This window comes from Haemorhous mexicanus, chromosome 35, assembly GCF_027477595.1.
Source record: "Haemorhous mexicanus isolate bHaeMex1 chromosome 35, bHaeMex1.pri, whole genome shotgun sequence".
Lineage (NCBI taxonomy): Eukaryota > Metazoa > Chordata > Aves > Passeriformes > Fringillidae > Haemorhous > Haemorhous mexicanus.
The window spans coordinates 596,815-624,072 of record NC_082375.1 but is presented as its reverse complement, the minus strand read 5'-3'; the positions used below and the strand labels follow the sequence as shown (position 1 = coordinate 624,072).

The 27,258-nt window shown below is 60.6% G+C and overlaps 2 protein-coding genes across 2 annotated transcripts; both read left to right on the top strand.

The window, feature by feature from the left end:
• Positions 1-74: 74 nt before the first annotated feature.
• Positions 75-15,444, top strand: LOC132341048 (neurexin-2-beta-like; the record flags this gene model as incomplete). Its single annotated transcript, XM_059872312.1, has 7 exons — positions 75-344; positions 2,699-2,881; positions 4,887-5,058; positions 7,224-7,313; positions 9,852-10,171; positions 10,551-10,629; positions 14,981-15,444. Coding segments are annotated over 7 exons (1,443 nt in total), but the record flags the coding sequence as incomplete, so codon positions are not given.
• A 501-nt stretch (positions 15,445-15,945) lies between these two features.
• Positions 15,946-21,876, top strand: FRMD8 (FERM domain containing 8). The gene is made up of 10 exons (XM_059872271.1): positions 15,946-16,121; positions 16,564-16,722; positions 17,181-17,282; positions 17,366-17,424; positions 17,556-17,722; positions 18,023-18,211; positions 18,788-18,911; positions 18,984-19,166; positions 19,632-19,839; positions 20,504-21,876. Exons 1-10 carry the CDS (start codon positions 16,064-16,066, stop codon positions 20,629-20,631), a joined length of 1,377 nt encoding a protein of 458 aa, XP_059728254.1. The 5' UTR covers positions 15,946-16,063; the 3' UTR covers positions 20,632-21,876.
• The last annotated feature ends 5,382 nt before the right edge of the window (positions 21,877-27,258 follow it).

Here is a 27,258-nt window from a genome sequence, read left to right as displayed (position 1 = left end):
TTCATCTTCATCCTCCTCCTCCTCCCCATCACCATCAACCGCGCGCCCTTCCTCACCCGCGGCCACCACGGTGAGCCTTCCTCGTCCTCACCATCCTCATCATCCTCATCATCATCCTCATCATCATCACCATCCTCATCATCTTCATCCTCATCTTCATCCTCATCCTCATCCTCCCCATCGCCATCAACCGCGCGCCCTTCCTCACCCGTGGCCACCACGGTGAGCCTTCCTCACCCTCATCCTCATCATCTTCATCCTCATCATCATCATCATCCTCATCTTCATCCTCATCCTCCCCATCGCCATCAACCGCGTGCCCTTCCTCACCCGCGGCCACCACGGTGAGCCTTCCTCATCCTCACCATCATCCTCCTCATCTTCATCATCCTCATCTTCATCTTCATCCTCCTCTTCATCCTCATCTTCATCCTCCTCCTCCTCCCCATCAACCGCGCACCCTTCCTCACCTGCGGCCACCACGGTGAGCCTTCCTCATCCTCATCCTCATCATCCTCATCTTCATCATCTTCATCCTCATCTTCATCCTCATCTTCATCCTCATCCTCCCCATCGCCGTCAACCGCGCGCCCTTCCTCACCCGTGGGCACCACAGTGATCCTTCATTGTCCTCATCATCATCATCCTCATCTTCATCTTCATCCTCATCTTCATCTTCATCCTCATCTTCATCTTCATCCTCACCTTCATCTTCATCCTCATCTTCATCTTCATCCTCACCTTCCTCATCATCCTCCTCATCCTCCCCATCGCCATCAACCGCACGCCCTTCCTCACCCGTGGCCACCACAGTGAGCCTTCCTCATCCTCATCCTCATCCTCATCCTCATCCTCATCTTCATCTCTTCACCTTCTTCATCCTCATCATCCTCATCCTCATCTTCATCCTCACCTTCCTCATCATCCTCCTCATCCTCCCCATTGCCATCAGCCTCACGCCCGTCCTCACCTGTGGGCACCACGGTGAGCCTTCATTGTCCCCATCATCATCATCCTCACCTTCTTCATCATCCTCAACATTCCCATCCTCATCCTCATCTTCATCTTCCTCATCCTCACCTTCATCCTTTTTTCCTTGCCCATTGCCACCAACCACGTGTGCCATGCTGAGCCTTCATCATCACCCACATCATTGTCCACCTCATCCTCCTCATCCTCCTCACCATCCTCATCTTCATCCCACTCACCATCACCCTCCTCATCCTCCCCGTCGCCATCACCTGCGCGCCCTTCCTCACCCATGGGCACCACCATGAGCCTTCATCACCCTCAGCACCGTCACCTTCATCCTCCTCCTCCCCATGGCCATCCAACGGGCCTTCCTCACCCACGGCCAGCTCCGTGAGCCTTCATCACCCTCCTCATCGACCTTCCCCCTCGTCCTCCTCCTCCTCCTCACAGGGACCCCAAAACCCTCATCATCATCATCATCCTCTTCCTCAGCCTAAGGCTCCCTCAACCTCCTCTTCACCATGACAGGGACACAGATGGCCTTCCTCCCCCCTCTTCCTCTTCCTCCTCCCCCTCCTCCTCCTCACTGCCTTAGGAAGGTGGGACAGCCTTCATCCTCCCCCTCCTCCTCCTCCCAGGAACTCCAGCCAGCCTTCCTCCTCCTCCTTCTCCTCCTCCTCTTCCTCCTTCTCCTCCTCCTGTTTCTCACCCTCCTCCTCCTCCCCAGCTGCTCGCGGGTACTTCAGCCTGGCCTTCCTCCCCCTCCTCCTCCTCCCCTGTCACCGCCTCTTCCTCCTCCTCCTCCTCCTCCTCCTCCTCACTGCCTTGGGAACCTGGAACAGCCTTCCTCCCCCTCCTCCTCCTCCCCTCGCCGGGCCCGGGTGGGGTTTGGGGGGACCCTGTGGGGTCTGTGCCCCCCCCGTGTGTCCACGCCGTGTCACGTGTGGTTTTGGGGTGGTTTTGGGGTGGGTTTTGGGGTGTTTTGGGGTGGTTTTGGGGTGTTTTGGATGTTTTGGGGTGTTTTGTGACGGTTTTGGGGCGTGTTCAGGTGGTTTTGGGGGTGTTTGGATGTTTTTGGGTGTTTTGTGACGGTTTTGGGGCGTGTTCAGGTGGTTTTGGGGTGTTTGGGTGTTTTGGGGGTATTTTGGACTGGTTTGGGGCGTGTTTGTGGTTTTTGGGGTGTGTTTGGGCGTTCTCTGGTGGTTTCGTGGTGGTTTGGAGTGTGTTTGGCTGTTTGGGATGGTTTTGGGGTGGTTTTGGTGGTTTTGGGGGGTTTTTGGTGGTTTTGGCTGGTTTTGGGGTATTTTGGCTGGTTTTGGATGTATTTTGGGTGTGTTTGTGCACCTCAGCCCTCGTGCAAGGCCATTCTGGGGGGGGGGGGGGTGACAAGAGGGACCCCCAGACATTAGGGGGGGTCCTGATGGTCCCGCAGCCCCTCCCCAAATTCAGGGGTCCCCCCCCCAGCTCTTGAAGCCCTCCCCATCCCTCAGGGTCCCCCCTGGATGTCATGGACCCCCCAAATTCAGGGATCCCCATCAACCCTGCGGTCCCCCCCCCCCAACAAAAATCCCAGTCCACCCCCAAACTCCGGGGGGTCCCTCCTGGACCCCCCCACATCCCCAAATTCCAGTGCCCCCCCCGATCTCCTGATCCCCCCAGATCTGCCTCTCCCCCGACCCCCTCCTCTTGCCCCCCTGACCCCCCATTTTTCTCTCCCCCCCCCCAGCGGGCACCACGTACATTTTCGGCAAGGGGGGGGGCCCTGATCACCTACACGTGGCCCCCCAATGACCGGCCCAGCACCCGCGCTGACCGCCTGGCCCTGGGCTTCAGCACCCGGCAGCGCGACGCGGTGCTGCTGCGCGTGGAGAGCGCGGCCGGCCTCGGAGACTTCCTGCAGCTCCACATTGTAAGGGGGGGGGGTCAGAAATTGGGGTACGGGGGTGCTGGGGGGGCTGGCAGGGGCTGGAGGTACAGGGGAGTTTAGGGGTCTGGGGATTTAGCTGGGTCTGGGGGTGCTGCTGCACGTGGAGAGCGCGGCCGGCCTCGGCGACTTCCTGCAGCTCCACATTGTAAGGGGGGGGTCAGAAATTGGGGTTCGGGGGTGCTGGGGGGGCTGGGAGGGGCTGGAGGTACAGGGGGGGTTTAGGGTCTGGGGGTTTAGCTGGGTCTGGGGGTGCTGCTGCGCGTGGGAGAGCGCGGCCGGCCTCGGAGACTTCCTGCAGCTCCACATTGTAAGGGGGGGGTCAGAAATTGGGGTTCGGGGGTGCTGGGGGCGCTGGGAAGGGCTGGAGGTACAGGGGAGTTTAGGGGTCTGGGGGTTTAGGGAGGTTTAGGGGGGGTCTGGGGGTGCTGCTGCGCGTGGAGAGCACAACCAGGCTCGGCGACTTCCTGCAGCTCCACATTGTAAGGGGGGCTCAGAAATTGGGGTACGGGGGTGCTGGGAGGGGCTGGAGGTACAGGGGAGTTTAGGGGTCTGGGGGTTTAGGGAGGTTTAGGTGGGTCTGGGGGTGCTGCTGTGTGTGGAGAGCGCGGCCGGCCTCGGAGACTTCCTGCAGCTCCACATTGTAAGGGGGGGCTCAGAAATTGGGGTACGGGGGTGCTGGGGGGCTGGGAGGGGCTGGAGGTACAGGGGGGTTTAGTGGGTCTGGGGGTTTAGGGGGGTTTAGCTGGGTCTGGGGGTGCTGCTGTGTGTGGAGAGCACAACCGGGCTCGGGGATTTCCTGCAGCTCCACATTGTAAGGGGGGCTCAGAAATTGGGGTACGGGGGTGCTGGGGGGGCTGGGAAGGGCTGGAGGTACAGGGGAGTTTAGGGGTTTAGTGGGTCTGGGGGTTTAGGTGGGTCTGGGGGTGCTGCTGTGTGTGGAGAGCACAACCGGGCTCAGGGATTTCCTGCAGCTCCACATTGTAAGGGGGGTCAGAAATTGGGGTACGGGGGTGCTGGGGGGGCTGGGAGGTACAGGGGAGTTTAGGGGTCTGGGGGTTTAGGGGGGTTTAAGTGGGTCTGGGGGTGCTGCTGTGTGTGGAGAGCACAACCAGGCTCGGAGATTTCCTGCAGCTCCACATTGTAAGGGGGGTCAGAAATTGGGGTTCGGGGGTGCTGGGGGGGCTGGGAGGGGCTGGAGGTACAGGGGAGTTTAGGAGTTTAGTGGGTCTGGGGGTTTAGGTGGGTCTGGGGGTGCTGCTGCGTGTGGAGAGCGCGGCCGGCCTCGGAGACTTCCTGCAGCTCCACATTGTAAGGGGGGGGTCAGAAATTGGGGTACGGGGGTGCTGGGGGGGCTGGGAGGGGCTGGAGGTACAGGGGAGTTTAGGGGTCTGGGGGTTTAGGGGGGTTTAGGTGGGTCTGGGGGTGCTGCTGTGTGTGGAGAGCACAACCAGGCTCGGGGATTTCCTGCAGCTCCACATTGTAAGGGGGCTCAGAAATTGGGGTTCGGGGGGGCTGGGGGGGCTGGGGGATCTTCAGGAGATCTCCAGAGATTCCTGGACTTGGTGAATTCCTGCAGTTCTCCATCATAAATTAGGAGTTGGGGGCGTTTATGGGGGTCCTGGGGGGTTTGGGGGCTCTGGGGGCTCCTGGTCATGGCCGGGTTTGGTGACTCCCCGCAGCTCCGCAGCACAAGAGGGGACAAAATTGGGGTGCAGGGGGTTTAGTGGGGGTCCTGGGGGGCTCCAGGGCTCCCTGCTAAAGGCTGGATTTGGTGACATCCTGAAGCTCCACAGGAGGGGAAAAAAATTTGGGTCTGGGGGTGCTGGGGGGGGATTTGGGGGTCCAGGGAGGTGGGAGCTCTGTGTTCCCCTTAAAAGCCAAATTTGGCGATTTTCTGCATTGGAAGAGGGGCCAAAATTGGGGTGTGGGGGGAAGGGGGGGTTGGTGGGACAGGTACCCACCGGTGCCCGCCGTGCCCACCCTGCAGGTGCAGGGGGCCGTGGGGGTCCTGTTCAACGTGGGCACCGAGGACATCGCGCTGGAGGAGCGGGGGGCGGCCGTCAGCGATGGGCGCTTCCACGTCGTCCGCTTCACGCGCAGCGGCGGCAACGCCACGCTCCAGGTGGACGGCGGCCCCCTGCACGAGCGCTACCCGCCAGGTACCCCCCGCCGCGCCCCGGGCACCCCAGGGCCCCTAGAGACACCCCCAGGTATGGCCCAGGTGTTCCCCAGGGCTCCTACAGACCCTACAGGTACCCCCAGGTACCCCCCAGGTACCCCCCAGGGCTCCTACAGACCCCACAGGTACCCCCCAGGTACCCCCCAAGGTTCCTACAGACCCCACAGGTACCCCCCAGGTACCCCCAGGTACCACTCGGGGCTCCCCCAGACACCCAAGGGACACCCCAGGTGCTTGGGGACACCTTGAGACACCACGGGGACACCCCTGGGACACCCCTGTGGCACCTGTAGGGACCCCAGGGCACCCCCAGAGCCCCCTCAAGCCCCCCCACGGCACCTTCGGACACCCCGGGGTCACCCCAGGTGCTTGGGGACACCCCCAGGGCCCCCCCTAACGAGGGCACTAACGAGGCAGCGCTAACGAGGGGTCCCACGGCCACCCCCCCGCCCCTCCCCCACTAATGCCCCCCTAAAGGCCACATAAACCCCCCGAGGACCAACCCCACCCCCCTCAGTGACACCACGGCCAGGGCTGGGGACATCAGCAGGGGCATCATGGCTGTGGGGACACTGATGGTCACACCGTGGTCACAGCGTGGTGGCACCACTGGTGACACCTGTGGTGGCACTAAAGGTGACATGATGGTTGTGCCAGTCCCACCGTGGTGGCGCTGGTGGTGACACCTTGATCCCATCATGGTTGACACTGATGGTGACACCGATGGCGCCACCAGTGATGAGGTCATGGTCCCACCATGGTGACATTGGTGGTGACAGCAGTGGCCAGGCCAGTCCCATCATGGTGGCACTGATGGTGACACCAGTGGCAAGGCCATGGTCCCACAGTGGTGACACCAGTGATGCCACTAACAATGAGACCGCGGTCCCACCATGGTGACATGATGGTGACACCAAGAGTGCCACTAACTGGTCACTAACTGATGACACCATGATGCCGTCTTGGTGACACCAACAATGCCACTAACAATGACACCACGGTGCCATCTTGGTGACATCAACGATGCCATCGGGACCATGGTCCCATCTTGGTGACATTGATGGTGACACCAGTGATGCCACTAACAATGAGACCATGGTCCCACCATGGTGACACCGATGATGCCATCGGGACCACGGTCCCATCATGGTGACATTGACGGTGACACCAACGATGCCACTCACAATGAGACCATGGTCCCACCATGGTGACACCGATGAAGCCATTGGGACCATGGTCCCATCTTGGTGACATTGACAGTGACACTAATGATGCCACTCACAATGAGACCGTGGTTCCACCATGGTGACATGACGGTGACACCAAGAGTGCCACTAACTGGTCACTAACTGATGACACCACGGTGCCATCTTGGTGACACTAATGATGCCATTGGTACCACGGTCCCATCATGGTGACATTGATGGTGACACCAGTGATGCCACTAACAATGAGACCATGGTCCCGTCTTGGTGACACCACCAATGCCATCGGGACCATGGTCCCATCTTGGTGACATTGATGGTGACACCAACAATGCCACTCACAATGAGACCGCGGTCCCACCATGGTGACATGATGGTGACACCAAGAGTGCCACTAACTGGTCACTAACTGATGACACCATGATGCCGTCTTGGTGACACCAACAATGCCACTAACAATGACACCACGGTGCCATCTTGGTGACACTAATGATGCCATTGGTACCACAGTCCCATCTTGGTGACATTGACGGTGACACCAGTGATGCCACTAACAATGAGACCATGGTCCCGTCTTGGTGACACCAACAATGCCACTAACACTGACACCACGGTGCCATCTTGGTGACACTAATGATGCCATTGGTACCACGGTCCCATCATGGTGACATTGACGGTGACACCAACAATGCCACTCACAATGAGACCGCGGTCCCACCATGGTGACACCAACGATGCCATCGGGACCACGGTCCCACCACAGCGCCGCCACCTCCACGGTGCCACCGTGCTGTGCCGCGGTGCCACGGCCATACCGCCGCCGCCGATGCCCCCATCGGTGTCACCCCGTGCCGGTGCCACCCCGTGCCGGTGCCACCCCGTGCCGGTGTCCCCGTGCCCTGCCCCGTGTCCCCGTAACGCTCTTCTCCTCCCTCCGAAGGCAGCGGGGACAGCGAGCGGCTGGCGCTGGCGCGGCAGCGCATCCCCTTCCGCCTGGGGCGGGTGGTCGATGAGTGGCTGCTCGACAAAGGTAACGGCAGCGAGCGCCCCCCACACCTGGGCACCCCCCACACCTGGGCACCCCCCCACACCTGGCCGCTCCCCACACCTGGGCACACCCGCTTGTGGCCGGGACCCAGAGGTTTTGGGGTCCCAGGTGTCTGGAAGCCACTGATTTGGGGAGTGTCTGGGATCCCCCAACACCTGGAGGCTCCTGCACCTGGGCACCGCCACACCTGGGCACCCCGGAAGGAGGGGACTCAGGTGTGCGGGACCCGCCTGTTTGGGGTCCCAGGTGTTCGGGGATCCCGGAATTTGGGACCCCGATATTTGGGGGTCACAGCACCTGGGCCCCACAGGTGTCCAGGAGCCACGTCCCGGAGGACCCCGTTGTCCAGGGACCCCCCAGGTGTTCGGGAAGGGAGCCCAGGTGTTGGGGGAGGGGCCAGCCCCTGCCCCGCCCCCTCATTACCTGGTTAAAGGGATGCTAACGCACCTAACGGCCCCCCTAAACCGCGCTGAGCCCAGAGCCCCCCTAAAGCCGCATAAACCCGCTAAACCCCCTAACCCGCACCTGCCCGCCACTGCCCGGGGCCGGGGCCGCGCCAGGTGTGCGCAGGACAGGTGTGCACCCGGTGTGCACCACGTGTGCACCACGGCTGGGGCGTGCGCCAGGTGTGTGCAGGACAGGTCTGCACCAGGTGTGCACCACAGCTGGGGCGTGCACCAGGTGTGCGCAGGACAGGTGTGCACCAGGTGTGCACCACAGCTGGGGCGTGCACCAGGACAGGTGTGCACCAGGTGTGCACCACGGCTGGGGCGTGCACCAGGTGTGCGCAGGACAGGTGTGCACCAGGTGTGCACCAGGTGTGCACCACGGCTGGGGCGTGCACCAGGTGTGCGCAGGACAGGTGTGCACCAGGTGTGCACCAGGTGTGCACCACGGCTGGGGCGTGCACCAGGTGTGTGCAGGACAGGTGTGCACCAGGTGTGCACCAGGTGTGCACCATGGCTGGGGTGTGCGCCAGGTCTGAGCCATGGCACCGGCTGTGAACAGGACAGGTGTGCATGAGGACAGGTGTGCACCAAGGCTGGGGTGTGTTCCAGGTGTGCACCAAGGCCAGGTGTGCACGAGGGCAGGTGCACGCCGGGTGTGCAGCAGGGGCAGGTGTGTGTGAGGAAGGCGCACAGGTGTGTCCGCCCTGCAGCCCCAGGTGTGCACAGGAGCCGCCCCAGCCTCGCATGCCCCGGCCCCGCCCAGGCAGGGCCCCTGCCCCTCCCCCCCGCCCCAAATGACCCAAAATTGGCCAAATTGAGCCCGAGCGGAGCCGGGGGCCGGGGGGGGCGTTGGGGTCCCTTTAACTGCCCGGGGGGGAGGGGGGTGGGGGTGGGAGGGGGGGCAGGGCAGCTCCTGGTGCGAGGCACACCCAGGTGTGCCCAGGTGTGTGGGCGGGGGACGGTGGGGGGGTGGGCGTGGCAGGGTGAGGCAGGTGGGGCAGTGTGGGGGCGTGCCAGGTGTGGGGTAAGGCCATGCCAGGTGTGCCAGGTGTGGGGATAATGCCAGGTGTGCAGCTGCCTCGTCCATCCATGGGACAGTGTCAGGGTGACAGTGTCAGGATGAGCCAGGTGAGCCAGTACCAGGTGTGCCAGGTGTGCAAGCCCCCCCTCTCCATCCTGTGTGAGTGGGGTGACAGTGTCAAGGTGATAGCACTGAGGTCACAGTGTTGGGGTGACAGTGTCAGGGTAGTACAGGTGACACAGGTGAGGCGGCACCAGGTGTGCCAGGTGTGTGAGCCCTGCCTCATCCCCCCAGCTGCCCTTCTCCAGCAGCCGGGGGGATGTGTGGGGGTGAGGTGACAATGTCAGGGTAGCACAGGTGACACAGGTGACACAGGTGAACAGGCACCAGGTGTGCCAGGTGTGTGAGCCCCGCCTCACCCCCCCAGGCCGGCAGCTGACCATCTTCAACAGCCGGGGGGATGTGTGTGGGGGTGAGGTGACAATGTCAGGGTAGCACAGGTGACACAGGTGACACAGGTGAGCCGGTACCAGGTGTGCCAGGTGTGTGAGCCCCGCCTCACCCCCCCAGGCCGGCAGCTGACCATCTTCAACAGCCGGGGGGATGTGTGTGGGGGTGAGGTGACAATGTCAGGGTGACATTTCTGGGGTAGCACAGGTGACACAGGTGACACAGGTGACACAGGTGAGCCGGTACCAGGTGTGCCAGGTGTGCGAGTCCCCCCTCTCCCCCCCAGGCCTGCAGCTGACCATCTTGAACAGCCGGGGGGATGTGTGTGGGGGTGAGGTGACAATGTCAGGGTGACATTTCTGGGGTAGCACAGGTGACACAGGTGACACAGGTGAGCCGGTACCAGGTGTGCCAGGTGTGTGAGCCCCGCCTCACCCCCCCAGGCCGGCAGCTGACCATCTTCAACAGCCGGGGGGATGTGTGTGGGGGTGAGGTGACAATGTCAGGGTGACATTTCTGGGGTAGCACAGGTGACACAGGTGACACAGGTGAGCCGGTACCAGGTGTGCCAGGTGTGCGAGCCCCCCCTCTCCCCCCCAGGCCGGCAGCTGACCATCTTCAACAGCCAGGCGCGTGTGCGGGTGGGGGGCCGGGACCGCGGCCGCCCCTTCCAGGGGCAGCTCTCGGGGCTCTACTACAACGGGCTGAAGCTGCTGGCGCTGGCGGCCGAGGGACACCCCCGCGTGCGGCTCGAGGGGGACCTGCGGCTCGTGGGGGACCCCCCCCCGCCCCCCGCGCCCCCCGGCGCCACCCCCGCGCCCCCCGACATGGCCACCACCATCATGGAGACCACCACCACCATGGCCACGACCACCACCCGCCGCGGGCGCTCGCCCACCCTGCGCGACACCGTCGCCCAGGTGAAGTGGGGAGGGGGGGAAAGGGGGGTCTGGGGGGGGGTGGGTTTAGGGGAGGGGGGCACTGGGACAGGTAAATGAGGGGTGGGGAATTGGGGGGGGGAAGGATTGAGGGAGGGTCCTACCAAGGATGGGGGATGGGGGGGTAAAAGGGGGGAGGGTCTGCAGGGAATTTGGGAGAGGATGGGGGGGGTCCCAAGGGCTGGATGGGGGGGGAGGGGCGCTGTGGGAGGGGCAGGTATGGGCGGACCACAGAGAGGGGCTGGATCCTGAACACCTGTGTGCGCTCAGGTGAGCCCTGGAGGGCCCTGGGGGGTGAGGGGGGTTTGGGGGTCCCCAGGCCCGCACTGACCCCCCCCGTGACCCCCCCCCCCCCCCCCAGAACACGGACGATCTGCTGGTGGCCTCGGCCGAGTGTCCGAGCGACGACGAGGACCTGGAGGAGTGTGAGCCGGGCACAGGTGGGTGCTGCTCCGCGGCCCCGGGCACGCGCGTGTGGCACGGCCCGCAGAGCCCGGGGCTCTTCCCCACCCCCCCGGCGGGGCGGAGACCCCCGCACAGGTGTGGGGGAGTGCACACGCACAGGTGTGGGGGAGTGCACACGCACAGGTGTTCAGGGGGAGTGCACACGCACAGGTGTGGGGGAGTGCACACACACAGGTATTCAGGGGGGAGTGCACACACACAGGTGTTCAGGGGGAGTGCACACGCACAGGTGTTCAGGGGGAGTGCACACGCACAGGTGTTCAGGGGGAGTGCACACACACAGGTGTGGGGGTGTGCACCCACACAGGTGTTCAGGGGGCGGGGGTGTTGCACACGCGTGTGAGCAGGGAACGTGCCAGGCTGCTCACGGCAGGGGGACACGCAGGTACGGGAGCTGCTCACACACCTGGACAGGTGCACACACACACACACACACCTGGACAGGTGCACGCACACACCTGGAAAGGTGTGCACACACACACACCTGCACAGGTGTGCGCACACCTGAAATATTCACACACACCTGTACAGGTGCACACACACCTGCACTGTTCGCACACACCTGTCTAGGTGTGCACACACGCACCCACACACACCCCTGCACTGTTCACACACACCTGTACAGGTGCACACACACCTGCACTGTTCACACACACCTGTCTAGGTGTGCACACACACACCCACACACACCTGCACTGTTCACACACACCTGTACAGGTGCACACACACCTGCACTGTTGACACACACCTGTCTAGGTGTGCACACACACACCCACACACACCCCTGCACTGTTCACACACACCTGTACAGGTGCACACACACCTGCACTGTTGACACACACCTGTCTACGTGTGCACACACACACCCACACACACCCCTGCACTATTCACACACACCTGTACAGGTGCACACACACCTGCACTGTTGACACACACCTGTCTAGGTGTGCACACACACACCCACACACACCCCTGCACTGTTCATACACACCTGCACAGGTGCACACACACCTGCACTGTTGACACACACCTGTCTAGGTGTGCACACACACACACCCCCCTGCACTGTTCACACACACCTGGACAGGTGCACACGTCTGAGCTGTGCACACACACATCTGGACAGGAGCTGCTCGCACACACACAGACACAGGTGTGCACACACACCTGAGCTCACACCTACCCCACAAACGCAGCCCCCCCCCCCCGCACACCCAGGTGCCCCCCCCCTTGCACACGCTCTCCCACTTGTGGCCCCGCCCCTCACCTGTGGCCCCGCCCCTCACCTGCACAGGTGTTTCCGCCCATTCCGAGCACACACCTGAGCCCGGGGGCCGTGCAAGCCCCGCCCCCACCCCCTGCCTCCCCTGACGGACGGACACTTGGACACTTGGACATTCAGACACTCGGACAGACAGGGAGGACCCCCTGGTCTGGGGTCACCCCATGTGACACCTGTGCTGTCACACCTGTGCTGCCACCAGGACCTCGGCGAGGACCCTCCCCCACCCCCAGTGTCACTCAGTGACACCCCCTGGACACCCCCGGGTGTCACCTGGACACTGGAGACCCCCCGGACACCTGGGGCCTCACCTGGCACCCACAGGTGTCACCTGGACACCCAGGTGTCCCCCACAGGTGTCACCTGGACACTCTGGTCCTCCAAAGCCCCATTTGTGGGGGAGGGGTGGCAGCAGTCAGGGGAAAGGGGGAGGAGCGGGGGACAGACGGATGGACATGGACGGACAGTGGACGGACAATGGACGGACAATGGATGGACAATGGACGGACAACTGACCACGGATGGATGATGGACAGCGGTCCGTGGATGGATGGATGGACGGACGGACGGATGGATGGACAGACGGATGGATGATGGATGGAGGGATGGATGGATGGATGGATGGATGGATGGATGATGGATGGATGGATGATGGATGGATGGATGATGGATGGATGGATGATGGATGGATGGATGATGGATGGATGGATGGATGATGGATGGATGGATGATGGATGGATGGATGGATGATGGATGGATGATGGATGATGGATGGATGGATGATGGATGGATGGATGATGGATGGATGGATGATGGATGGATGGATGGATGGATGGATGGATGGATGATGGACGGATGATGGATGGATGGATGGATGGAGGGATGGATGATGGATGGATGATGGATGGATGATGGATGGATGATGGATGGATGGGTGATGGATGGATGATGGATGGATGGATGGATGATGGATGATGGATGGATGATGGAGGGATGGATGATGGATGGATGGGTGATGGATGGATGATGGATGGATGGATGGATGATGGATGGATGGATGGATGGATGATGGATGGATGATGGATGGATGGATGATGGATGGATGGATGGATGATGGAGGGATGGATGATGGATGGATGGATGATGGATGGATGGATGGATGGATGGGTGATGGATGATGGATGGATGGATGATGGATGGATGGATGGATGATGGATGGATGATGGATGGATGGATGGATGATGGATGGATGAAGGATGATGGATGGATGATGGATGGATGGATGGATGGATGGATGGATGGATGGATGGATGGATGATGGATGGATGGATGGATGGCTGGATGGATGGATGAATGATGATGGATGGATGGACGGATGATGGATGGATGATGGATGGATGATGGATGGACGGATGATGGATGGATGGATGATGGATGAATGGATGGATGGATGATGGATGATGGATGGATGATGGATGGATGGATGGATGGATGGATGGATGGATGGATGATGGATGGATGGACGGATGGATGGATGATGGATGGATGGATGGATGATGGATGGATGATGGAGGGATGGATGGATGGATGGATGATGGATGGATGGATGGATGGATGGATGATGGATGGATGATGGATGATGGATGGATGGATGATGGATGGATGATGGATGGATGATGGATGATGGATGGATGATGGATGGATGGATGATGGATGGATGGATGGATGGATGGATGGATGGACGGATGGATGGACGGATGGATGAATGGATGGATAGATCAGTGAACACATGGATTCAAGAATGGATGAAATCAAAGACAGATGGACACATGGATGAGGATTGGATGGACGCAGCTGTGTTTAGGGATGGCTGGATGGACTCAAGGATGGACGGATGGATGGATGGATTCAAGGATGGATTCAGGGATCCATGGATGGATTTAGGGATGGACGGATGGCTCATGGATGGATGGATGGACAGACGGATGGATGGACAGATGGATGGACAGATGGATGGACGGATGGATGGATGGATGGATGGATGGATTCAAGGATGGATTCAGGGATCCATGGATGGATTTAGGATGGACAGATGGCTCATGGATGGATGGACGGATGGATGGACAGATGGATCCAAGGCTGATGGCCAGTGGCCGGTGGCTGATGGCCGGGGGCCGGTGGCCAGTGGTGGCCGGCGGTGGCCGGGGCCGGCCGGGGCCGGGCGCTGGCGCCGCAGGGGTGGCCGCGGCACCTTCTCACCGAGTGTCTCTTCTCTTCTTTTCTTTTTGTTCTTTTTTTCTCTTTTTTCTCTTTCTCTCGTTTTTTGTGTGCTTTCCCTTCCTTCCTGCAATTTCTTTTTTCTCCACGCTAAAATCACCCGGCCCCATCCCGCGATGTAAGTTGACGGCAGCGCCGCGGTTTGCTCTTAAAACAAAAAACCGAGAAAAAAAAAAAAAAAAAAAAGTAGCGGAATTAGCTAAAAAGGCAAAAAAAAAAAAAAAAAAAAAAAGAAATAAGTAACCTAGAGCGGAGCTGGCGCGAAGGCGGCCGGAGGCGGCGGGGGGGGGGTCGGGGGGCGCAGCGGGGCGCGGCGGCGGGGGCTGACGGGGGTCCCCCCGTCCCCTTTCTGTCTCCGCAGGCGGGGAGCTGGTGCTGCCGGCGTCCCCGGGCCCCCCCCGCGCCCCCCGCCGCCCCCCGCGCCCCCCCGGGCTGCGGCCCCGACTGCGACGAGCCCTCGGGCTTCGCCTCGGGGGAGGCGGCGGACCCCGACCCCGACCCCGGCCACGCTCCCGGCCCCGAGCAGCCGCCGGCCGACGACGAGGACTTCGCGGGGCTGGGGGGCGGGGGGAGCCCCGAGGCCGCCGCCCCCCCGGCGGCCACGGCCGCGCCCCGCGGCGCCGGGACCGAGCCCACGGTGGCGGGCGCGGCTCCGCCCGGGCTGGTGCCGGCGGGCGAGCGGCACCCGCGGGAGGGCGCGGGCGGGGGGCGGCGCGGGGGGGGCTCGGCTCCTCCCGTGACCCGGCGCCCCCCCGTGCCCCCCACAGCCGCGCCCGGAGCGGTGGAGGTGGTGCGGGAGGCGGGCGGCACCACCGGCATGGTGGTGGGCATCGTGGCGGCCGCCGCGCTCTGCATCCTCATCCTCCTCTACGCCATGTACAAGTACCGCAACCGCGACGAGGGCTCCTACCAGGTGGACCAGAGCCGCCACTACATCGGGGCCGCCCCCGCCGCGCCCGGGGGGGGCCCGGGAGGGGCTCCCGGTGCCGCGTCCCCGACTCCGCCCGCCGGGACCCCCAAGGAGAAGGCGGCGGCCGCGCCCCCCAAGGCGCCGGGCAAAGCGCGGCGCAACAAGGACAAGGAGTATTACGTGTGAGGGGGGGGTCTCCACGCGTGTCCCCCGACCCCCCTCACGGCCCCCGCCGCCATCCCCGGGGGGATGTCACCTGCCCGCCCCCCCGACCCCGCCGCAGCGGGGGCGCCTCTGTGGTCTCTCTGTGTGTGTGTCACCTCCCCCGACCCCGCCGCGGGAACCGGGGGGCGGCGCGCGTGGGGGGGGACGCGGGGGGCACGCGGGACCCCCCCGCGTGGGGTGAGGGACCCCTCCCCTCCCCCCGAGAGGGGTGCGGGAACTCCCCCCTCCCCCCGTCAACCGCTCCTCTTCCCAACCTCGGATCGGTTTTTTACCGCCCCCCCTCCCCGGGTATTTCTTTGGGTTTATTTTTTAATTTCGAGAGCCCCGATTGGCGTCGGGACCCCCCCAAAAGCCGCCCCGAATCCCTCCGAGCCCCCCCGGGCCGCCCCCCCGCCGCGCACAGAGGAATACACGGTTCTATACTTCGTACAGCGGCTCCGCCTCTTCCTGCGCCGCCCCCGGGACCCCCCGACTCCGCCGGGACCCCCCACCCTCCCCACGGGGTTGGGGGGGGGGGGGGGGGTCCCAGCCCTCCCCTCCGCCAGGGGGCGCCTCCCCCTCTCATGGGCCCCGCCCTCATAGTGACGTCATGGTATAGGCCCCGCCTTCTCCGCCCACCCGTTGCTCTTCCGCCCCGCGCGCGGGACCGGCGCGAGGAGCGCGCGGAGCCGTGACCCCGCGGTGACCCCACGGTGACCCCTCCGTGACCCCGCTCATGGACGGGGAGGGGGAGGCGGAGGGGGAGGGCGCGTCCGCCCCGCCGGGCGCCGCCGGTGAGGGGGCGGGGCCACGGGAGGAGGCGGGGCCGCGAGTCCGGGTGTGGGCGTGGCCGTGGGACCCCCGTGGGTAGGGGGGGCGTGGGGCGCTTTGGGGGCCGTGAGACCCCCGGAGGGGCGTGGGACACTTTGAGGGGTGGTCTGGGAGAGGGCGTGGCCGTGGGACCCCCGTGCGTCCTTTGGGTGTGTCCCGGGGGTGTGTCCGTCTGGAGGTGGGGGTCCCGGGGGAGGTTTGGGGGTCCCGAGTGGGTTTGGGACTCCGTGGGTGGGGGTCTCACGCCCCGCGGCGCGCCCAGCCTTGCTGTACCTGCCGGACGGGTCGGGGCTGTGTCGGTGCGGGGGTGGTTGTGGGGCGGTGTGGGGGTCCCCGGGGATGTGCGGGGGTCCCGGGTGTTATGTGGGGGTCCCGGGGGGGTCTCACGCCCCCCGGCGCCCCCAGCCCTGCTGTACCTGCCGGACGGGTCGGCGCTGCCGCTGCCGCTGGAGCCGCCCCCGGGCCCCACGGCCGCGGAGCTGCTGCGCCGCCTGCAGGGGGCGCTGCGCCTCCCGCCCGCCGCCGGCGACGCCCTCGCGCTGTGGTTGGGGTCGGAGCTGCTCGGTGAGGGGGGACAGGGGGACTTTGGGGGACAGGGGGGGAATGGGGGACACATGGCTCATGGGGGGACAGGGGGACATGGGGGAACATGGTCACTGGGGGGGACATGGACATGGCGGGGTCACAGCTCGCGCTGTGGTTGGGGTCGGAGCTGCTCGGTGAGGGGGGACTTTGGGGGACAGGGAAGGCCAGGGGGACATTGGGGGACATGGGGACACAGAAGGGAAATGGGACCATGGGAGTATGGGGGCGTCGTGGGGTCACAGCTCGGTTCTGAGCAGAGCTGCTCGCTGTGGAGGGGACATTGGAGGGTCCCATGAGGGACAGGGAGACGAGAGGATCCCCCTGGAGGATGGGGTGGGGGGTCCGTGAGCCCCTGTGCGGGTCCCTGTGCCCGTGGGGGTCCCCGTGGGGGTCTCCACGTGTCCCCAAGTGGGTGCCAGCCCTTTGTCCCCCCCCAGAGGTGCAGCTGAAGCCGCGGCACCGACCCCTGCGCCTGGTCCGGCACTGGCCGGAGCTGCTGCTGCGCTTCAGCCTCGGCTCGCCCGCGGCCATCGCCCAAGGTGAGGGCTGGGGGGTCGGGGGGGGGACCCTTTGGGGACAGGAGGGTCCCCTCGAGGGTCCCACTGACCCCCTGCCCCCCCAGATGAGCCGTGTCTGCAGCTGCGCAGGAACGTGTTCTTCCCTAAGAGCCGCGAGCTGGAGGTGAGGGGGGGACAGGGGGGGTCCCCGGTATGGGGGGGATCCATGGGAGGGGGTCACGGGGGGGTTCAGGGTGGGGTCTGCGGTGGTTTTGGGGTCTCTCTGGGTGACCTGGGGGTGTCTGTGGGTCTCAGCTGCAGGAGGAGGAGCTGCTCCGGTTGCTCTATGAGGAGGCGCGGGAGCAGCTGAAGGGGGGGCGCTACCCCGTGGACCCCCCCGAGGCGGCCGAGCTGGGGGGGCTCAGCTGCCGCCTGCGCCTGGGGCCCTTCGAGCCCGGCCGGCACACGGAGCTCAGCCTGCGGTCAGCACCGGCCGGACCCTGCCCGCGGGACCCCTGCCCATGGGACCCCCACCTGTGGGAACTCCTGGGACTCCCTTTAGGACCCCACCCATGGCCACCCTCGCGACCCCCAACCTGGGATCCTCCCACGCGACCACCCACGGGATCCCCTCCACCTGGGACCCATACCTGGAAGACCCCCCCCACACCTGGGACCGCCCCACCCCACGGAACCCCCATCCCCTAGCCACACGGTACCCCCTGACCCCCGTGTTCCGCCCCGTGTGACCCCCCCCCCCGACCCCCCGGTGTCGCCCCCAGGCCGCTGCTGGGGGAGCTGCTGCCGCCGGGTCCTCCGGCCCGCTGGGGGGCGCTGTTCCGGCGCTCGCGCGAGCCGGGCCCCGCCCAGCGGCTGCTCGAGGCGTTTGCGCGTGCGCCGGGCCCCGAGGCGCCCCCTGCCGGATTGTACCGGGACTTCCTGCGCCGCTGCCACGCCCTGCCCGGCTACGGGTGAGGGGGGGGGCCTCGGTTAGAGACCCCAGGGGACACACCCCCATGGGACACCCCCCCCCGATGGGACACCCCCCCGATGGGACACCCCCCAATTAGAGACCCCCAGGGGACACCTCAAAGGGACACCTTTGTAGGACACCCCCCCATGGGACATCCCCCACTGGTGCCCCCAGACCCTCAGGAATCCTCACCAAGACCCCTCCCAGGAACCCCTTGCAGACCTCAGGGACACCCTCATAATGACAGGGACCCCCCACCAGATCACCAGGGAACCCCCAAAAGACCCCCCCCCGTGCACCCACCCTGCCCCCCAGAGACATCTAATGAGCCCCTCACACCCCCAGGGAGCTCTCCCAGGGACCCCCCAATATCTGAGCCCCACAGACTCCCCCAGACCCACAGTGACCCCCCCCCAGGACTCCTTCTAGACCCCCAAGTTACTTTATATCCGGGCCCCCAAGGATCCCCTCCAGCATCTTGACCCCACACTGCACCCGGGGCCCCATGAATTTGGGGGGGAACCAGAGTTTGGGGTTTGGGGGTGACCCAGGTGTGTCCCCTCCCCCTCTCCAGGTGTGCCTTTTTCCCGGGAGCCATTGAGCGGCCGTCGGGGGGGCTGCTGGCCCGGGGGGGGCTGCGCCCCGTCAGCGTGGCCGTGGGGCTCGAGGGGGTCACCATCATTGACCCCCGCCAGAAGGTATTGGGGGGGGTCTGGGGGCGCACATGGGGGTCAGTGGGGCTCTGTGGGTGACCCCCCCGTGCCCCCCAGCACGTGCTGCTGTCCCTGACGTACCCCGAGCTGTGCTGGGAGCTGGTGGGGGCCGTGGGGCAGGACGGGGACCCCGGGGGGCAGGAGGGGGACCCCACGGAGCCCCCCCAGCTGTGGTTGGAGTTCGATGGGGACCACGAGGGAGCCCCCGTGAACCGACTGCTGCGCGTGTTCTCCCCGCAGGTGCGAGCACGGGGCAGGTGGGGGGCTCTGGGGAGGGAATTTGGGGGGAGCAGGGGGAGGGTGTGGGAGCACTTTAGGGGGCAGCTGGTGGGGGTCCCTGGGGGATCAGTATGGGGGGTTTTGGGGATCCTGGGAGGGTCAGTTTGGGAGTGTTGGGGGATAGTTTGGAGGCCCCAGGTGTGAGTTTGGGGGTCCTGGGGTGATCCCAAGGGTGTTGGTTTGGTGGTCCTGGGATGTGTTTGGGGTTCCCAAGGGGGTCGGTTTGGGGGTGGATTTGGGGGTCCCTGGGGGGTTCCTAGAGGGGTTTGGGTGTGCCTTGGGTGGGTTTGTGAGTCCCGGGGGGGGCTCTAGTGGGGTGTCCTGGGGAGAAAGCTTGGGGGGTTCCCTAGGGGGGGGTCCCGGGGGTTTTGGGTGTCCCTGGGGGGGGTCCCGGGGGTCTCGGTCTGGTGCTGACAGCGCCCCCAGGCGGAGCTGATGAGCGCCCTCATCGAGTGCTGCATCGAGCTGGGCGGGGCGGCCCCGCCCCCCGAGGATCAGGCCCCGCCCCCCGCCGCTGCGGCCGCGGCCACGCCCCCCGAGGCGGCCGGCGCGCGTGGCGCCCCCTTGCGGCGGCAGGAGAGCGTGACCCGGCCCCGCCTGCAGCGCCTCGCGACCATCGACTACGTGCGGGAGGGTGCGACAGGCGACAGCGGGACATGGGGGACAGCCGGGACATGGGGGACAGCGGGGACATGAGGGACAGCCGGGACATGAGGGACAACCGGGACATCGGGGACAACCGGGACATGGGGGACCGTGGGGACATGGGGGACAGCGGGGACATCGGGGACATCCGGGACATGAGGGACAACCGGGACATTGGGGACAGCCGGGACACTGGGGACATTCGGGACATCAGGGACAGCGGGGACATCCGGGACATGAGGGACAACCGGGACATGGGGGACAGCGGGGACATGGGGGACAACCGGGACATGGGGGACATCCGGGACATGGGGGACAGCGGGGACATGGGGGACCGCGGGGACACGGGGGACAGCGGGGACATGGGGGACATCCGGGACAACTGGGGACATTCGGGACATGGGGGACGTAGGGGACATGGGGACACACACACATGGGGTGACTCCAGCTTTTGGGGGGTGTAGGGGACATGAGGTCGAGGAGGGGGACAGAAGGGCAGTCACAGGGACATGGCGGGGGGGAACAGGGACCTTGGGGGGAGTATGACGAGCAGGGGGCAGGGGGTACAGGGGGAATTGGGACACCCGGGGGTGGCACAGGGGACCCCGAGGCGGTTCCTGCCCTAAATCCCACCCCAATGTCCCCCCCCCCAGGGCAGGAGCTGCGGCGGGTGAAGCCCCCCCGGCGCTCGGCGTCCTTCTTCAGCCGGGGGGGGAGCGGGGGCGGCTCCTACAGCCCCGTGGCGGGGGGCACGGGGGGAGTCGGCTCCGAGCAGGGCTGAGCCCCCCGAGCCCCCCAAACTCCTCCCAGTTCAGACTGGGAGCCCCCCCCCTCTCTTTGTACCCACACCCCCCCAATAAACTGCACTGCCCCCCCGCCCCCTCTCCCCAGGCAGGGTTTGGTGGAATTTGGGGCGAATTGGGGTCGATTTGGGGCTAATCCAGAGCGGTTTGAGGCAGATTGGTACCAGTTTGGGGATGATTCTGGGTGGCTTGGGGCAGATCAAAGGTGATTCAGGGTGATTTGCGACTTTTTTGGGGCGTTTGGGGTTAATTCGTGGCAGTTTTGAGCTAGTTTGGGATATTTGGAGCTGATATGAGATCATGCAGGGCATTTTCCAGCCAGTTCCTGAGGGGTCTGAGGCCACTTTCAGTGGAGTTGGGACATTTTGGGGCCAGTTCTGGGGGGTTTGGGGCCTGTTCCAGGCAGCTTGGGGTCCATTCGGGGGGGGGGTTGGGACAAGCTGCAGCAGTTTGGGGCCAATTCTGGGGGGTTTGGGGCCAATTCTGGGGGGTTTGGGGCCAACGTAGCCAAATGGCGGCCCCACGTGACAGCAGCGGCCATTTCGGGCTGGGCACTCAGGGACACGCGTGTCACACCTGTCACACCTGTCACCTGTGTCAGGGACTTCTCCCTCTCTTTAGCACTAATGAAACCTTTGGGACAAATTCCACCATTTTTGAGGCAAGTCCTGCTGATTTTGGGGCATTGCTTGGTGTCCATTTGGGACCCTCACAGACCCACCCCAAATCCCCCTATTTCCTATTTAACCCTATTTTCCTTTCTTTTCCCACCCAGCAGGGCTGCGTTTGTCCAAACTATCACATTTTCTACCCATAAACCCCACACGCCTACACTCTGCGGCAAAACCGCCTCAGTCCTGAATAACTTCATTTTTTTAAGGTGCTTTTTAGAAATTTAAAGATTTTTTAAGGAAGAACCGGTGAGAGGTTTGTGCTGGGTGAGGGGTTGGTGTTACCGGGGCCTAAAGAACACAGAGAAACTGCTCTGAAATCCAACATTCACAAACTAAAAAAAACGAAGAAAATCTAAATATTTAATAGGATAAAGAAATGTTTTGGAATAAATATTACCTGAGGGAAATCGTGAAGGACGCGGGTCCCCCCCCCACCTCACGGGGCTGCTCCTGTGGGGAGGCGCCATTTTGGGGGGGGGGGGGGGAGCGGGTTATGGCTGAATAAAAATGAGATTTTCTGAGGAAAATAAAGTCATTTCTGAGGTCAAACTTGACATTTCTGAGGTAAAATTTGACATTTCTGGGCCAAATCGGGAACTTACTGAGGGAAATGAAGCATTTTTTGATACAAATCGGACATTTCTGAGGGAAGTAAGACATTTTCGAAGCAAATGGGACACTTCTGAGGCAAACTGGACACTTCTTGAGGAAATCAAACCTTTTTGAGACAAACCAGACGTTTCAAAGGGAAATGCGACATTGATGAGGTAAAATCAAACGTTCCTGAGGCAAACCGGACATTTTCTCAGAGAAATCGGTCATTTTCTGACAGAAGTCGGCCATTTCTGAGGCAAATGACATTTTCCTGAAAGAACTAGGGCTTTTCTGAGGTAAAACCAAGGAGAAAAGGGCGATTTTTTTTTTTTTTTTTTTTTTTTTTTAAACCGTTCAGCCTCTCCGGACACGGCGGAGGTGACTCGGCGCTTCCCCCGCCCAATGCGGAGCGCACGGAGCGATGGCGCCGCGCCCCCGCCCCCGGCGCCGCCCCCGCGGCGACTGCGGCAAAGCCAAGGGAGGGGCCTGGTGAGGGGGCGGGGTCTCCGCGTGGACCCGCCCACTGACGCATCACTCTCGGATCCCTCCGCGTCCGGATCCCTCCGCCGACCACATGACCGGAGGTCTCTTCACTTGGAATCCCTCCGCCGGATCCTTCCGCGGCCGCTCCCGCCCCCAAATTTTTTTTTTTTCCGCCTGTAAATGAGCGTGGGGGAGGGGCAGAATGAAAGTCGGGTGTGTGGGGGAGGGGAGCGAGCGGGGGGAGGGGGTCTGTGACCATTAAACGGCGGTTTGAGGGGGTCCCGCGGAGGAGGGGGTGCCATGAAGTTCTCCCCCTTGCACGCGCCCCTTTTCGTGAGGTAATTTTTGTGGGAAAAGTCGCTAAAAAGGGTCGGGTTTTAAAAAGCTGGTAAGCCTCTAGGAAATGGTGGGTTTAGAGTGAAGAATTGAGGTGGTTTTGCCTCAAAAACACACTAAGAAAGGGGGTTAGGAAGACTGGAGGGGCAGCCTCTCACTTTGGGTTTAAAAGCGGCCATTGGTGTTTAAAAAGCAGCTGAAAAGCTGCAGGGTTTGGCTTAGTGGCGATTTTTGAGGGCAAAACCTGTGTCCTGGGCCCCAAAAATGGCTTAAAGTCACCTTAAAGTGCTGTTGAGGTTCTTCAGAAGCTTTAGTGCTATCTTATCTTTTAAAAAAAATCTAAACCTGATTTTTATATTCTATTTTTTTTCATAAAAAACACTCAAGATGTGGTGAAGAGCATCTTTCTAGAAGGAAATGTTTTAAAATGGCCTCTGCAGGCTGAGCTCCTGTGGAAAAAGCAGCTTTTGGGGTATTTTCATGCAGAAAACATGAACTTTGGCCATGGCCGAGTTACTAAAATGATTTTAAATTTTAAATCAGGGCTTAAACCAGCTGCAAATGGGCGAATTATTGCTGTAAAAATGATCACTGAGATAACCCTTCCCTAAAATCAGGGTATTTTTGGGAGAGGCCTTTTCCAGCACCTGAAAAGGAGGAAAAAAATTACATTTCAGAGCCTTAATGGTGGAATAGCCCAGAAAATAATTAATAAGGAAATATTTCCTCCAGCAGGAAACGCCCCAAAAATGTCGGAACAGCTCCTCCCACACCCCCAAAATGCCTCATCGGTTTCATCAGCAGCTTTAATTAGCCCCAGAGCAGCTTTAATGAATGATAATTAAAAGGTTGGGGTGGGGGGGTTGTGCCCTCCCTGCCAGCACTTTTGGGGTGTCATTTCCTGCCCGGAAACGTCTCAAAATGCCAAAAAAAAGTGCCTTAAAATGCCTTTAAAAAGCCTTTAAATGCCTCAGAATAGTGGGGTTTTATCCCCCTTATTGAAAACAGAGACTTCCATGACTCGGCATGGCCTGAAATGGGGTGAAACACAGAGATTTTGATGCATTTCTGTCACGAAAAAGGAAAATAAAATGGTGGTTAGGGCTGTGCTGGATCAGGGTGGAAAAAAGGGTTTGAAAAGGGTTGTTTGGGCTTTTGGTGAAAATTTGGGCTTTGGGGTCTGTGTTCCCTCAAGAACTTTTTTTTTCCCCCCAAGATTTGTGACCCTTTTGAGGAGAAACGGCGCCTTTTTGGCAGCGGCCCAGCCCCGTGACGCAGCAAAAGCAAAAACCCGAGTAAAATGAATGAATAAAAAACAACCCCCCAAAAAAACCCTCTAACACCACCCGGGAAGGTCGAAGCGAGGGATTTTAGGGCAGAACTGGCCAAACCGAACCAAAAACTCGCTGTTAAATTTAACCATTTTCGTGCTGGACCTCGTGGCGCGGCCGAAGGCCCACGGCTGCGGGGGGAGGGGCGGAGCGCCGTTTGTGAGGGGAAAAAATCAAAGAAAAGGGGAAAAAATGTGAAATAATGAAAAAATGAGATTTTTCACACTGGGGGCGGTGGATTGGGTGGGGGGATTTTGGGGGTTGCTGCCCTTTTTTGGCTATTTTAGGGACTATTTTGTCGCCCCCGCGGGGGCGGCGCTGGGCCGTTTATAAGGGAGGGCCCCGCGCCGGCTGCGCCCGGCCGAGAACCAGCCCCGAAACGGCCCAAATTCGGCCCAAAACCGCTTCGAGCTGCTCGATTTTATATAAAAAAGCTCCTAAAATGGCTTTATTTCCTACCGAGAGCTCCAAAATTGGCTTTATTGCCTACGAGAAGCTCTTAAAGCTGCGGTATTCTATAGAAGGAGCTCCTAAGACTGCTTTATTTCATAAAAGCGGCTCTTAAATATTTATTTAAAGAAAAGAGATAAAAGCTGTTTCCTTTAAGGAAAACTGAGCTCTTAAAGCTGCTTTGTTTCTATAAAAATCCTTAAATCGGCGATTCCAGTAATGGGAAAAGCCGGGGCAAGCCGGGGCACTTTTAACTGAAACAAAAAAATGAATGAAAAACCTTAAAAAAGCTCTTAAAGCTGGTTTTTATTCAAACCGAAGCTTCTAGGGCTGGTTTTTAAGAAATCGCTGCTTTCAAAGCCGATTTCTGGGAGAAAAGGCAGCTCTCGCAGCTCTTTAATTCTTAAAATATCCTAATGTGATATTTTCATAAGCCGGAGCAAGCTGGGGCGATTTTAATGAAAAGAGAGCTTTTTAAGCTGCTTTAATTTAAAGAAAGAAAAAGCGCTCGATACGCTGTTTTCTGCTAAAAAAGCTCCTGAATTTAATTTTCATTTTCAAAAGCTCCTAAAGCTTTTAAAAAAATGTAATTTTGTCCCCCAAGTGGGGCCGGGCCGGGCAGCGCAGGCGGGGGCGGCCGGTTTGGGGTGAAATGCGGCATTTTCAGGCTCAGGATGGATTGAGAGGAGCCAATTTTGAGGGAAGAGCAGAAAAATTGAAGAGTGAAGATGGAGTCGGCAGGGAAAGGAAAGTTTTTCTTCGCAGTGGCCCCATCTGGGGGGAAAAAAGGACTTTTTGGTAAAATGGCGGCAGTTGGGCAGGGGAGGAGCAGAGAGAAGAGAGGAAAAAAAGGAGAGAAAGAAAATAGAACAAAAAAGAGAGAGAAAATAGAAGAAAATGAGAAAAAGAAAATAGAAAAACTTAGAAAAAAGAAAACAGAAACAAAATTGCAAAAGTAGAAATTGGAAAAAAAGAAAATTGAAAAAGCATAGAATGGAAAAAAGAAAATAGAAAAAAAAAAGAGAAGAAAATTGGAGAATAGAAGAAACTAGAAAAAAAAATAGAAAATTTGTGAAAATAGAAGAAATTAGAAAAAAGAAAATTGAACAAATAGAAAATAGAAGAATAGAGAAAAAATAATAGAAAAATGAAAATAGACTGTAAATAAATAGAAAAATACAATTAAAAAATGAAACTAGAAAAAAGAAAATAGAAAATTATAGAAAAAAAAAACCCAAGTGCTGAACATTTGAGAAGATGGAAGTGAAAGAAAACAGGGGAAAAATCAGAAGAGAGAAAATAGAAGAGAATAGAAGAGAGGAAAAATGAGAGAAAATCAAAGAGGATTTAGAGGAGAAAATAGAAGCGAAAAATAATGAAAAAAGAAGGATAAAGGGAGAAAAAAGGAAGAAAAATCCCGATTTGGGCCCCGGAGCCGGGAAAATTGAGGAATTTGAGGAAAATGCCCCAAACGGAGCCGGAGGCAGCGGCCGGGTGAGGCCCCACCCCCCCGGGGGTTTGGGAATTTTGGGGGGATTTGGGGGGTTTTGGGGTTCTGTCGTTTCAGGCGCCGCCGCCGTCGCCCCTCCCCCTTCCCCCTTTTTCTATTAAACTCCCCAGAAATGGGGAAAACCCCCCAAATTCCTCCAGCGCCCTCCGGCTCCGCCGCTCCCGCCGGCGCCGCTCAGTAAGTGTCCAAAATCTTCTGTTTTTATCCCAAAGGCGTCGCGCGGGAGGGGCCGGTGATAAAAAAAAAAAGGGAGAGAAATAATCAAAGAAATGTTCTGTATTTTTTTGGGGAGGGGGAGGGGGAAGGGGGTGTCTCGAGTTTTTTTCCCCCCTCAGGGAAGCAGCAAAACGCAGGGAAAAAAAAAAAAGGCAAAAAAACGGTGAGAGAAAAGCCGAGGAAAGGGAAAAAAAAAAAAAAAAAGAGGATTTAACCAGAAAAGGCCAGTCTGCACTCAAAACGCGCTCAGGAGATTCCGGCAGGGATTTGAGGAGAAAACCCCCAGATCTGGGGAATGCAGAGAAGTAAGAATCGATTTCATTTCATTTTTTTTGGGGAGGTCGGTTTTTGGTGGGAAGGGGGCGGTTTTGGGGTGTTTTCCGCCCTTTCCGCAGCCGCAAGTGAGAGGAGTCAGCAGCAGCAGCAAAAAGAAGCTTTTTTGCCCCAAAGTGAAGCTGGAAGAGCAGGAATGAGGCTCCGGGAGCTTTCCTTAGGAAAAACAAAAAAAGTAAAACCCCCCCAAAAACCCCGCGGAGGGAGGGGCTGGAGCAGGCGTGGGGGGAGGGGACAATAATCATGTTTTCAGGTTTTTTCTCCAAAACCAGCAGCAGGAATGGTTAAATTTAGACTTTTGTCCCCAAAACGAGTAAGTGTAGGAGCGAGCAAGGGGCGGGGAAGCCTCAAATTTGAGGCAAAACCCCCCCCCCAGATCGGCGGTGGCAGGTACCGGGTGCGCCCCTCCCCCACCCTGAGCCCCCCCCCGGGACCCGCGCGGGGGTGGGGGGAGGGGCGGCGGATTTGGGGCGATTCCGGCCGGTTTGGGGCGTCGGGAGGCGGGGGGAGCGCGGGGACCCCCCCCCGGACGTGGCATGCGGGCACCTCCCGACCCCAAATCCCCCCAAAACCGGCGGAAAACCGCGACCTTCGGGCGGTTTGACCGATTCGGCCGCTTTTCCCCCCAAAAAACGGATTGTGCTGACAGGGTGTGTGTGTGGGGGGGGTCTCGTGGGT

What these genes read in the sequence shown, in the direction of transcription:
- FRMD8 (XM_059872271.1), top strand. Translation starts at nt 16,064, where the DNA reads ATGGACGGGGAGGGGGAGGCGGAGGGGGAGGGCGCGTCCGCCCCGCCG. An exon ending in CACACGGAGCTCAGCCTGCG is followed by an intron (nt 17,723 to 18,022) that starts GTCAGCACCGGC and finishes TGTCGCCCCCAG; the next exon opens with GCCGCTGCTGGGGGAGCTGC. An exon ending in TCATTGACCCCCGCCAGAAG is followed by an intron (nt 18,912 to 18,983) that starts GTATTGGGGGGG and finishes CGTGCCCCCCAG; the next exon opens with CACGTGCTGCTGTCCCTGAC.